Below are 12,742 nucleotides of genomic sequence, written 5' to 3' on the forward strand. Positions count from 1 at the left end.
ACCCATAAGGACAAAGTAGAACTGCCTCATAGAGTTCCCAAGGCTGTGAATCTTTACAAAACCAGGCTGCTTCATCTTTGTCCCACAAAGTGGCTGGTGGGTTACAACTGCTGACCTTTTGGTAAATAGCTGAAAGCTTTAACCACTATGCCCCCGGAGCTCATCTTCTTCCACTTAAAAAAAAAAAACTCACTGCCATGGAGTTAAATCCGATTCATAGTGACCCCTCCTTGGGTTTCCGAGGCGGTATCACTATAGAAATAGATTGTCCAACCTTCCTTCCGAGGAGTGGCTGGTGGGTTTGAACCACCAGCCTTCTGGTTAGCAGTCAGAGGCCTTAGGCACTACCTAACAGAGATACTAACTGCTCAAAAAGCAGTAGCTATGTACTCAGTAAATACCTCTTAGCTGATAGGTAATTAAAAGTACCTCCTGAAAAAAATGTTTACAAACTGAATAAAACAGTCAGAATTTCTACCTGTTAATAGTGAGGGATATCTCAGAAGGACAGGGCTTTCTCAAGGACCAGTCTCAACATCTGCACTTTGCCAGCTAGTTCCTGTGGTTAGGGTAATCATCAAAGACCTTGAGCACTGGCATTTTCCTGTTACTAGCTTTCAGTTGTACTGCATTTGTCCTTTAGAGAGTGCCATATTCAGATAAATTGCATTTCAGAGTAAAATGTAATTTCCATTTTTACCAAATCATAAGCATCTCTGCACTCAACCTCTAAATGAAGAAAATCTTCACCTGGACAAGGTGCACTTGGCAAAGGCTACAAAGGGAGGGTATTTTAGGAATCTGATTTCTTTCAAGAACTCTAAAATATTCAACATAAAAATGTGATCCCAACCTCTGTATTTGGCAGGTTTGGGCTATAATGTTTTAAAAAGACAACATACAGAGTAAATGACTCTTCAAGAAAGCAGGGAGATGGATTTATTTATTTTTATTTTCATTGTCCATAAAAGACCCAATAAGAGGTTGGTTTTTTTTTTTTTTTTTAACAACAATAGTATATATTCCATGGAAAAAATAATCTCTATCAAAGCCACTTCTTGGGCCTAAAAGCTTTTAAGAAAGGTGATAACAACTTTATAATAGATTTATTTTATTTCCTACCTCTCTTGTGGGAGCTCTGGTAGCATAGTGGCTAAGGCACTTGACTGCTAACCAGAAGGCTGGCGGTTCAAACCCACCAGCCACTCCTCGGAAGGAAGGTTGGGCAATCCTACTTCCGTAGTGATACTGCCTCGGAAACCCAAGGAGGGGTCGCTATGAGTCAGGGCTGACTCGATGGCACATAACAACAACAACATCACCTCTCTTGTAGTATACATTACTAAAAAACCCACTGCCGTTGAGTCAATTCCAACTCACAGTGATCCCCATTGGGTTTCCAAGGCTGTAAATTCTTATAGAAGTAGATTGCCTCATCTTCCTTCTGCAGAGCAGCTAATGGGTTTGAACCACTGACCTTCTGGTTAGCAGCCAAATGCCTTACCCACCATGTCACCAGAGATCTTGATACATTATTGTTGTGTTGTTGTTATGTGCTGTTGAGTCGGACCTGACTCATAGCGACCCCTCCTTGGGTTTCCAAGGCAGTATCTCTTCGGAAGTAGATTGCCCAGCCTTCCTTCTGAGGAGTGGCTGGTGGATTTGAACCACCAGCCTTCTAGTTAGTGCTCACCAGTATCTGATTCTCTTCTTCTGGGCACACAAGCCCTCAGGCAGTTAGATAGGCATGGCTAGTTCTGACTAATAATGTGTACCATTTCTGAGTGAACAAATAGAGGATCTCGTGATATCTCCATGGGTTCAATTCCCCTGTCACAGAAATCCAGGAAGCTGAGTATTACAGGTAGTGCAACTACACAATGGAGAAGCTTCTGTCACCCCCTGGCCAACCCTTGGCTGACATGTAATCTGAGCAATAAATCTTTGTAAGTGGAGTAAACAGTGATGCACTCAGCTACTAACAGAAGGATTGGCAATTAAAATTCACCCAGAGACACCTCAGAAGAAAGGCTTGGTAACTACTTCAGAGAGATCATGGCCACTGAAATCCCTGTGGAGCGCAGGTCTGCTCTGATATACTCGGAAGCATCATGAGTCTGAGTCGACTCAACAGCAACTAGTTTTGACTGGTTTTTGTGTTATAGTAAGATTTTGAGAATTAATTATCACCACATTACAGCCACAGATCCTTCCCTTAACAGAAGCCATAGAGCAGTGAGTCCAGAATGGAAGTTCTTTTCCTAATATAATCCCAAATTGAAAACTTCAGAAAAAAATTAAATGTCCATTTTATTGTGGTATCACTGGAGCTGTGCAGTTGGAATGGATCCCAATCCCTGCCACCCAATGCTGATACCCTCATTGAGGGAGTAGCCATTCTTTGTGACAAACCATCTAGAGAGCTTGAAATGTAGAGCAGTCAGAATTCAGACATGTCAGTTCTTCTCAACTATCACCAGGATTCTCTTCTTTGCCACCTGTCTAAATTCACCTTATCGATTCAACTTGAGATACACCTAAGCTGAAGCTAGAGTAGAATGAGGCAACATTTGAGCAAATATAGACACAGTGTGAATGCTTAGGGCCTGGCTATCCCATGAAGTGATGGGTTTCTTCCTCACCCTCCTAATCTTTACCCAGACCCTTGTGTCTCCCCAGAAGAAGAGATGACCAATCTTTATTGAATGACACTGTGGGCCTACTTTATGCTAACAACTCTACAGGCATTATCTCCTATAATCTTTACTACAGTCCTAGGAGGCAGATGCTGTTGTTGTTAGGTGCCATCAAGTTGGCTCTGACTCACAGCAACCCTCTGTACAACAGAACAAAAACACTGCCCGGTCCTGTGCCAGCCTCACAATCCTTGCTACACCTGAGCCCACTGTTGCAGCCACTGTGTCAGTGCATCTCAGTGAGGGCCTTCCCCTTCTTCACTAACGCTGCACTTTACCAAGCATGGTATCCTTCTCCAGGCAATGGTCCCTTCTGACAACACGACCAAAGTAGGTGAGACAAAGTCTGGCCATTCTTGTTTCCAAGGAGCATTCTGGCTGCACTTCTTCCAGAATGGTTTTGTTAGTTCTTCTGGCAGTACTTTGTTGTTGTTGTTGTTATGTGCTGTGGAGTAAGACCAGACTCATAGCAACCCCTCCTTGGGTTTCCCAGGCAGTATCACTATGGAAGTAGGATTGCCCAACTTTCCTTCCAGGAGTGGCTGGTGGGTTTGAACCACCAGTCTTCTGGTTAGCAGTCAAGTGCTTTAGCCACTATGCTACCAGAGCTCCCAGTACTTTAGGAGGCAGATATTACTTTATTTTTATTTATTACTTTATTACTTTTATTACTTTATTTTTACAAATGAGATTAAGAATTTGGCCAAGAGTCTCAATAAGTAAACCTGGAAATGTCTGACTCTAGGGTTCATGCTTGGTCCAGTAAATGGCAAAGCAAAACAAAGTAACTGCTTGCTAAGATCTCCTGCTCAATAGAAAGAAAATAAAAAAGCCTGGCTCTACAGGTTTTTATGTGTGAAACCTCAAATAGCTGCCTCAACCTCCCTGCCTCCAGCCCCGCAACCTATAAAATAGGGACAATTACAAGGCTTACTTTATCCTCTTGTGAGATAATACATATAAGATATTAGTAGTCTCTGACATATGATAAACACTTGATAAGTTAACTCTTATTATTATTCTCAATGATTTATCATTCTTTCCCTCAATCTCAATTATCTCATAGAAATTCAGTGAGTCATTTTAAATTAAAATTGGCTGTATGGGACAAAAAGTGTATCTTTTAGAAGAAAATTCCTGCCAAATAAATTTCAAGGTTACTAAGATCTAAAAGCTGTTTTGACTGATCCATTTAAAGGTTTTTCCACATGTCTGATATTTTTAGTTTTTATTATTATGATATACTGCAACTAAATGCTGTATCTTACATTATCTCAGAAAGTATACAAAAAAAAAAAAAAAAATTCACTGATGTTGAGTCTGATCCAACTCATACATTATTGTTGTGTTGTTGTTATGTGCTGTTGAGTCGGACCTGACTCATAGCGACCCCTCCTTGGGTATCACTATGGAAGTAGATTGCCCAACCTTCCTTCCGAGGAGTAGCTGGTGGGTTTGAACCGCCAGTCTTCTGGTTAGCAGTCAAATGCCTTAGGCACTACACCACCAGAGCACCCCAGAAAGTATACAGAAGCTTTCAAAGTGTGGCCATGAGAGCTGATCCATCATTTTATTGAAATGCAAAAAAAAAAAAAAGTTAGGCTTTCTTTTGACCTTGTGAGATGCATGTAGGGTTATGATGACCACTGTTCTCTGACTGAAGTAATTTAGAACCTTTCATTTAAAAAAAAAGAGACTATCTAGCAGTCTGACTGAACTGCCAGTTTTAAGTCTGGAAATGCAAGTATCACCATGATACCTTAAGAAAATCATATTCTGTTTGTGCTAAGGTGTTCTCATCCATAAAATTACCTGCTTCCTACATCAAACAAAACCATCTCAATAACTGTGCAGAAGTCCCTCTTGTCCTCAGAGGAAAAGGAAGATAATAAGGTATTGTTATTTCCTGACCATTCTATAAAATGTGCTGTAATATGAGTCTGTCCTCAGCTTTTCTTTTTACTGTTACAATCCACACCATAGTTTTAAATACCCTGAACCAATATATAAAACCAAAGACATGTGCAGATGTTTATGAAGACACGAAGAGAGAAAAAGCAAAGTGCATGTCTTTTTAGTGGCTGTTAAAGATATTCTCAACCCTATGTCTTCATATACTTCAATAAAATGGTATTTTCCTTTAAAATGTTTGCTTTTAAACATTTTTTCTAGATATTGATGGCTGGAAATAGCTAAATGATGGGCAGAATTGTTCCCTGTACCCAGTCACTTGTTATAGTGCAAGTACAACCCAAAGACTGAACAATATATGCCAGAGGCTGTGGGATGAGACACAATAACAAAAGAGTATAAGATGAAACTTCAGCTTACTCACGTACTGTTTTCAGGCTGTGAGGACTCAATATAAAACATTAGGAATTTGTGCTAAAGTTCTTCTATGTACTCTCCATCCTTCCCTACCCTGCTTTGGAAAGCTGCCTCTAGCTGCTGGTTTTGTTCACCCAACGGTGAATGATACAGAAGATGGAAAGGAAGGAAGAAAGAAAGTGAGGTCTTAGAATTTATTTTGATGGTCCCTCCCTGAACCTTGGGCTAGCTGTGCCTTTGACCCAAGGTCAAAGCTCCTCTCAGCCAGGCCTTTACCAAGACTCTTAGATTCCAGCCATGGGCCCCTCCTCTCTCCACTTCAGGTCTCAGATGGTACTTGCTTTTCAGTGCTGCTATCCTTGGGGCCCTGCAGATCCCATCAGGTTTCTCTCCTCTTTGTCCACAACTTCTGAATAATCTTTTTATCAAAAGCTCTTCTAATTACCCAATTTGATTGTGTTCTCTGTGCCATGAGTTGGAATCAACTCAACGGCAACTAACAACAACAACATTTGTTGTCTGCTGGGACAAACTAATAAGGTACTCAACAGTACTTTTTTCTTTTTTTTTGCCTTTACCTTTATAATAGATTTGGAATAAAGAAATATCCTTTAAAACATTTCAGAGTTTTTTCCAAACCATAACCAGTTTATAATACTATTCAACATTTTTTAACATTTTTTAAGTACCCATGTAATGATGGGAACATGACATTAGTCAACATTTCTTTAAGCACTCATGTAATCATTATGCTTATTAAAGAAATGGAATCCCTGAGTGGTGCAAATGATTAGTGCTCAGTTGCTAACCAAAAGGTTAGCAGTTAGAGTCTATCCCGTGATACCTCAGAAGAAAGCCCACCTGATCTACTGTCAAAAAATCAGCCATTGGAAATCCTCTGCATAGTTTTACTTTGATACACATGAGGTTACCAAAAGTTAGAACTCACTGGATGGCAACTAGTCATTAAAGAAATACAACATATTATGAGAATATATAATCCATAGTGTTTGCCTTTTTATTGTAGCTTCAAAAAAAATTAAATGTTAAATTCAGTGTTTATTATTGACAATTAATTTAGTTGAGTGCCCAGTAACAACTATTTCTCTGCCCCTTGAAATGTTCTTTAAAAATGGTTTTCATCCAATTATTGCTATTGTCTTCTTTCACTATTTTTAATCTGGTGAATCATCTAAATCTTTTTCAGAATAAGGAGAAAACAGCCTAATTAATAAAGATTTCAATATAAAATCTGGCATGAATTAGCATCAAGATGTCAGGAAAGGACTAAGAAACCCAGTTTCAAAGCTCCACTTGAAAACAGATCCCAGAGAAAAGAAGCTAAGTGCCAGGAGGAAGGCAGGATTCTGTTCCACAGGTGTCTGGTCTCGACAACATACGCATAGCCAACCCACCTCTCCACCCACTGGAAGCAACCTCGGCCTGGGTACTTTTTTGTTTCTTTACTTCCTTCTAAGACTTAACAGACATTTAGGAAGAGGCCAAACTTACTCTTGGTGTGGGGCTCCTGTCTTGGTCAGCAAGGTCAGCACAAAAAACATAAAAATCACGAAGACTGCAAGACCAACCCAAAATCCAATCACAATGGAATCTGCAAGACAGTTATTGTTGGGATTAGTGTTTCACAGTAGCTTAAAATTTGGACATTCAAGGAATCTGAGCTATTTAGAGAAGCTTGGAAGAAAGGCCTGGAAATGTGTTTATATAAAGGTTATAGTAAAGAAAACCCTATGGAGCAGTTCTACTCTATAACATACGGAGTTGTGGATTGGAACTGACTCCACGGCAACAGGTTTGGTTGTTACTATTTGTTTTGGTACATATGTAAGTGAAGGAGGTCAACAATCTGATGAGCCAATCTTGACCCATCAGCCAAATGGGAACCGATAAAACAGAGAATGAGGGAGAGGGAAGAGTTCTAGTCACCTCTCAGATTTCAATCTCAGATGACTAAGGAGATGCTGGTATCTCTCACAATAATAGTAACCACAGTAACACAAAAAAGACTTTGGCCTTATTTATTCTGGTTTTCCATATCACAGTGAGGAACCCAGGACCAGAGATCCTCAAGACTCCACTGAATCATCTTGAGTTAGAAATTTTGATTTATAGCAGAGACTACAATATGAAATTTAAAATGAATTCTGATTTAAACCAAGTCAATTTTATATTTTCACTTATGTTCATGGTTGGAATGATTCTGGTCTTCATTACTTCTTGCAGAGAACATATAAATGGCTTCCTGAAGGCTCTCCCTGCCTTCCATCTTTCCTTGTGATACATCTCTGTATACATTTACTTTAGCACAACTCTGATAATATTGCTCTTTCATGAAAAACTTTTCAACATGCTAATATGCCCAGAGCTCTGTTCTTAGACCTCTTCAATTTTCTGTCCACACTCACTCATTTACCCTCCTGACACTGAATACTGTTTATAAGCTGATGACTGTCAAATATACACCATCATCCCATACATCTCCTCCCACATCCTCCTGGATGCCTGATAGACACCTCAAACTTAACTCCACATCCAAAACTGAGCTCATTACATTATGTTGTTGTTGTTATGTGCCATGGAGTCAGATCCAACTCATAGCGATCCCTCCTTGGGTTTCTGAGGCAGTATCACTACGGAAGTAGATTGCCCCATCTTCCTTCCGAGGAGTGGCTGGTGCGTTTGAACCGCCAGCCTTCTGGTTAGCAGTCAAGTGCCTTTGGCACTACGCTACCAGAGCTCTAAAATCTCCTTCCATATTCTTCCCCATCTTAGTTAATGGCAGTTCTGTCTTCCCAGTTTCTCCAGTTACAAAGCTTCCTTAACTCTTCTCTTCCTCTTACACCTCATAGCCAATCCATTGACAAATTCTACCAGATCTACCTTCAAAATACATCTACAATGTATGCACTTCTCATCACTCCACTGCCCCCACCCTGGCCCAAGTCACTATCATAACTTGCCTGGACTATTGCAACAGGCTCCCAACAGGTCTTCCAATTTCATGCCCTTCAGTCTACTCACATCCCAGCTATAGTGTGGTCCTTTTTAAACCTATGCCAGAGGCCACTCCTCTGCTCAAAACCCTAAATGACTTTTCAGAGCAGAAGCTAACATCCATAGGATGACCTCTAAGGCCTCTCATGATCAGGCCCCCACCACCTCTTAGACTCATCTCCTACTGCTCTGCCTCTCAGTCTCATACCTGGTGCCATGATGGCCTCATCACTATTCCTTGAATGTTCCAGTTTACTCTTGCCATGGATCCTTTTCTGGAATATTCTTCCTCCAGATATCTTACAGCTTACTCCCTCGCTTCCTTTAGGTCTTTGCTCAAAACTGCTTATCAGTAAGTCCTTCCAGGGTCACTGAATCTATACTTTCACCTCTACACTCCAATCTATTTTCATATATATATCACCATCTAACACAGTTTATTTAACTTGTTGTCTGTCTCTGCCACTAGAATACAAGCTTTATAAGAGGAGATATTTTTGTGTTTTTTGGTCAGTGTTGTATCTCCAGTGCTTAAAATGATGCTGCATATAACATATGTTCAATAAATATATGTTAATGAAACAATGCATTTCTACTCTGTTAGTGCCAACTATATGTCATATATCTGTCCATTTATGATACAAAGATTTAATACATGATTCAAAATGAGGGCAAAAGGAGAATTCACAATGACCATCAGAGGTTATTTCTCAGATGAAAGACCCTTTGAAGGTAAAAATCTTAATGTCAACAGGCAGAGGAACTTAGCCTGATGTTAAAGTGCAGCTATTGTTGCCAAGTATTATTCATTACAAGCAAAGGAAATGGACTTAACTGTTACGTTCATGCCTGACCTCTGTCAGGGCTTCCCCTTGAAATGTCTCACTTCTATTGTTTTGAAATTGTACCTAATTGGCTTGATATTTTGCTCAGCAAGACAAGGAGACACACTTGAAGCTCAGAATCACAGCATTTCTAAATGGAAGACAGCACCAGTGGACACACTGAAGAAGTTAACTTAGTCTTTCCAATTCCTGTATGTCTGGGGTTTTTTGCTGTTATTTTCTATGTCTCAGGTCCTTGAGGCTAAGGGTCTCTACTTTCATCAGATTTCTTATATCACCGGAACAGTAAGTACTCATTCTGGCATTTTTGTTTTTTTCATGATATAAATATTAAAAACTAATAAAATCATACCTTATCAGTCATATGATAAGTAAAATAAATATGTAATCTGTCACTTTCTGCAACTATTTGGCAGAAATTTTTCCAGCTAAAACCATTTCTAAAATGTATTTATAAAATATTTTTCTCAATTGTTTCTGGGAATTTGCCAATCACTATCAGCAGCTCTGTCTTCTGTACTCCTGAAATTAAGGAAAAGAGACAGGGGCAAATTGATACAAAAATAAAGTTTGTGCCACAAAGCCATGAATGCCTGCATAGCAGGGGAATAAATGACAATTTTCCTAGTCACATTGATTTCCACTATAATTCATAACAAGTAAATATCCTTATCTAAATGTTCTCCCAGAAAGAAAAACAAATTTAAGTAAATTAAAGAGAGTAATTTCATACTCTGACAGCAACAGTTTTCCACCTAATAATCAATAACAGTACATCCTAGCACATTCCATATGTTTTTTTTCTTTTTTTCACAAAGAAGTACTGAGCAGATGTCAATAAAGGAATGAATGAAAATGTTTAACTATTACTATTTTACTATATTTTAGTGATAAAAGTAAATATGATTTAGCTAATGATTTATGCTTAGGAACAAAAAAATGGAAAGTACTCCCATGCAGAGGAGCAACAGCAGGTTCAGGGGATCATGAGCGCCAAGATAGATGCACCAGCAGCCAGGAAAATGCTAAAGAAGTGGAAGCATTTCCTTTGCTGCATTTGCATTGCCAATTCTAATCTCTCTGATATTTGCTAATGCGTCCCATTAATATGGACCTGTTAAGCATCTAAAACTTTCACAATGTCATAGATACATATTCTGAAACAACAGAACATCTCAGGGATGTTTATGGGGTAACCAAGACAGGGCCTGTCAAATGCACTTACTGAGAAAAGGATGTTTCATGCTGGCCAGTCACCATGCAGTCATGACTGGAGTTGGGTAGTAACCTTTCATAGAATTCTATTTCCTTGCTCTGTGTGGGATCAATAATTATGCCAATAATGTGAACACATCTATGCCAACAACACAGTTAGGAATGATGGTAGGCTACTTTTATATGTCATTATGAACACACTGTTCTCCACAGTGACAGGGAACTAATGGGGTTGGAAGGATGCCACTGATTATGTGTTACAAAAGCAGGTTCTTAAATAAGAGTTCAAGATTCTATTTCTGTACCCATTTTTGTTGTTGTTGTTGTTGTTTATAAACTTTCAAAACATTCACACAGCTGAAGGAATTGGGATAGTTATAAAAATAAAAATAATCATAATAACAATAATAAAAACCTCAAGCTAAACTAGTAAAAAATGTTTACCATGAGAATTGCACTCTTTGAAAGAATTGTCTATGTGAAACCGAGTTTTCAATAGTAACTCTGAAGCATAGATAACAAGCTTAATGTTTAGTGAGTCTAAGTCAGTAGTGGTGAAACAACATGGGTAGAGAATGGAGACACAAGATGAAGAATGTAACCAATGTTATTGTATTATATATGTAAATATTGATGAATGGGTGTACATTCTGCTATATAAATTTTCACAAAAATTTAAAGATTGACTGATTTACATTCCTTCACTAAGGGAATCTTTCAAAAAGTTCTCCATCATTGAGAATCAGCAAGGGTCCCATGTAATACCATCTCAGAGCTACCATCCTGTGTGGGACGGGGGTGTGATGTGGGGCTTTACAGGTAGAAAGCAGAGTTCAGCAAGAAGATAGGGCATTCAGGAGAATGAATCACTGAAGATTTCAGAGATGAAAACAAATACATATTATGCTTACAGTGAGGATGTGTATAAGACTTACATTTATTGGCTTTCAGTCCTTCAAAGGAAACTGGTCCAATCTCATAATACTCGTATTCCCAGGTGTAATCCGAATTAGATGCAGATTGTGGGGCGGTTATGTTAGAAATTAATCTCTGGACAGACATCTCCATCTTGCACAAATAGGGAAAAAAAGGGCAGAACCCATTAATTCATCCATAACTCACAGTAATCTAATTGCTCCTGACCACATTCAGGAAGTCAGCAGGCAAAGGCCCCAGGAAGGTCATATCTGCGAGGTCAATGAGAGACCCTCAACAGCTGTCCACACCATGGTCTTACCTCATACCACGTGACCATGATTCCTTTTTTTTCTGTCCATTAGACTGGAATGTATTAAAGTCCGGACACCATGCCTTTTGTTGTTGCTGTCTCCCAGGACTTAAGCCAATACTTGGCATACAAACTAAAACCAAACCTGTTGCCATTGAGTAGATTCTGGCTCACAGAGACTAAAGTAAAGAAGGGAAGGAAGGAGTACATCAAAATCTTTGAACTTAAAACTTCAACCTTACAACTAATACTTGTGTGAATATGTAAAGAGCCTACAAAGAACAATAAAATCAGTATCAGAAATAAACAAACTCAGTATATACCATTGAGCACTTACTATGCAACCTAAGTCTGATGAAAATGGACAACAAGAGTTGCAAATAAAGGTTGCATATTGAAGACCCTCACCATAAACCTACATCTTGTCCAACACTTATTCTGAAATTTGTTGTGTTTTCAGGATTTTTCAAGTATCTTGATTGCTGTGTATTCCATCCAGTGAGGTCCACATGTAAAGTCACCATTAATGTGGTTGAAAAAATGTATCTGCAACAAATAAGTATTTGTTTTGCAAAATTCTATCACATGTTCTCTGGCAAAGTTTCTGTCACCAAGGCCATATTTTCCAGATACTGATCCTTCTTTGTTTCCCACTTTTGCGTTACAATCTCTAGTAATTATCAATGCAGTTTGATTGCAAGTTTGATTAATTTCAGACTGTAGAAGTTGGCAAAAATCTTCAATTTCTTCATCTTTGGCTTCAATGGTTGGTGCATAAATTTCCTTTTAGGTATAAAGATATTATTCTATCACTGACAGCATTTTAATTCAGGATAGATCCTGAAATGTTCTTTTTGATGATGAATGCAATGATATTCCTCTTCAGTCTGTCATTCCCAGAGCATATGTTTGTCCAATTCAAAATGTATAATACCAATCCATTTTAGCTAACCAATGCATCTTTATATGTTCCATTTCATTTTTGACAACTTTCAGTTTTCTGAGATTCATACTTCATACATTCCATGTTCTGGTTATTAATGGATGTTTGCAGCTATTTTTCTCTCATTTTAAGTCATTCCACATCAGAAAAAAAAAAGAGCCAAAACCCACACTCCACCCATGTCATTAAAATCCATTCTAATTTGAGGAGGCAGCTCTTTCCTAGTCATATTTTGAGTGTCTTCCAAAATGAGGCGCCTATCTTCTGGCACTGTATCAGACAATGTTATGCTGCTATTCATAAGGTTTTCACTGGCCATTTTTTCAGAAGTAGATCACCAGGTCCTCATTCCTAGTCTGTCTTAGTCTGGAACTCCACTGAAACTTGTCCACCATGGATGACCCTACTGGTATTTGAAATACTGATGGCATATCTCCCAGTATCACAGCAATGTGCAAGCCACAACAGTATG

At 38.8% G+C, this 12,742-nt stretch overlaps 1 protein-coding gene across 1 annotated transcript in view; it reads right to left on the bottom strand.

The window, feature by feature from the left end:
* Nucleotides 1–11,167, bottom strand: part of MRAP2 (melanocortin 2 receptor accessory protein 2) — a 25,893-nt gene extending 14,726 nt beyond the window's left edge. Inside the window, exons 1-2 of the mRNA XM_007951183.2 lie at nt 11,035–11,167; nt 6,537–6,636 (exon numbers count right to left, since the gene is read on the bottom strand). Of these exons, the coding sequence (XP_007949374.1) occupies nt 6,537–6,636; nt 11,035–11,167 (233 nt within the window). The remainder of the gene's footprint in view (nt 1–6,536; nt 6,637–11,034) is intronic.
* Between the last annotated feature and the right edge of the window lie 1,575 nt (nt 11,168–12,742).

Source organism: Orycteropus afer, unplaced genomic scaffold, assembly GCF_000298275.1.
Source record: "Orycteropus afer afer isolate SDZICR_OR568_19922 unplaced genomic scaffold, OryAfe1.0 scaffold00011, whole genome shotgun sequence".
NCBI lineage: Eukaryota > Metazoa > Chordata > Mammalia > Tubulidentata > Orycteropodidae > Orycteropus > Orycteropus afer.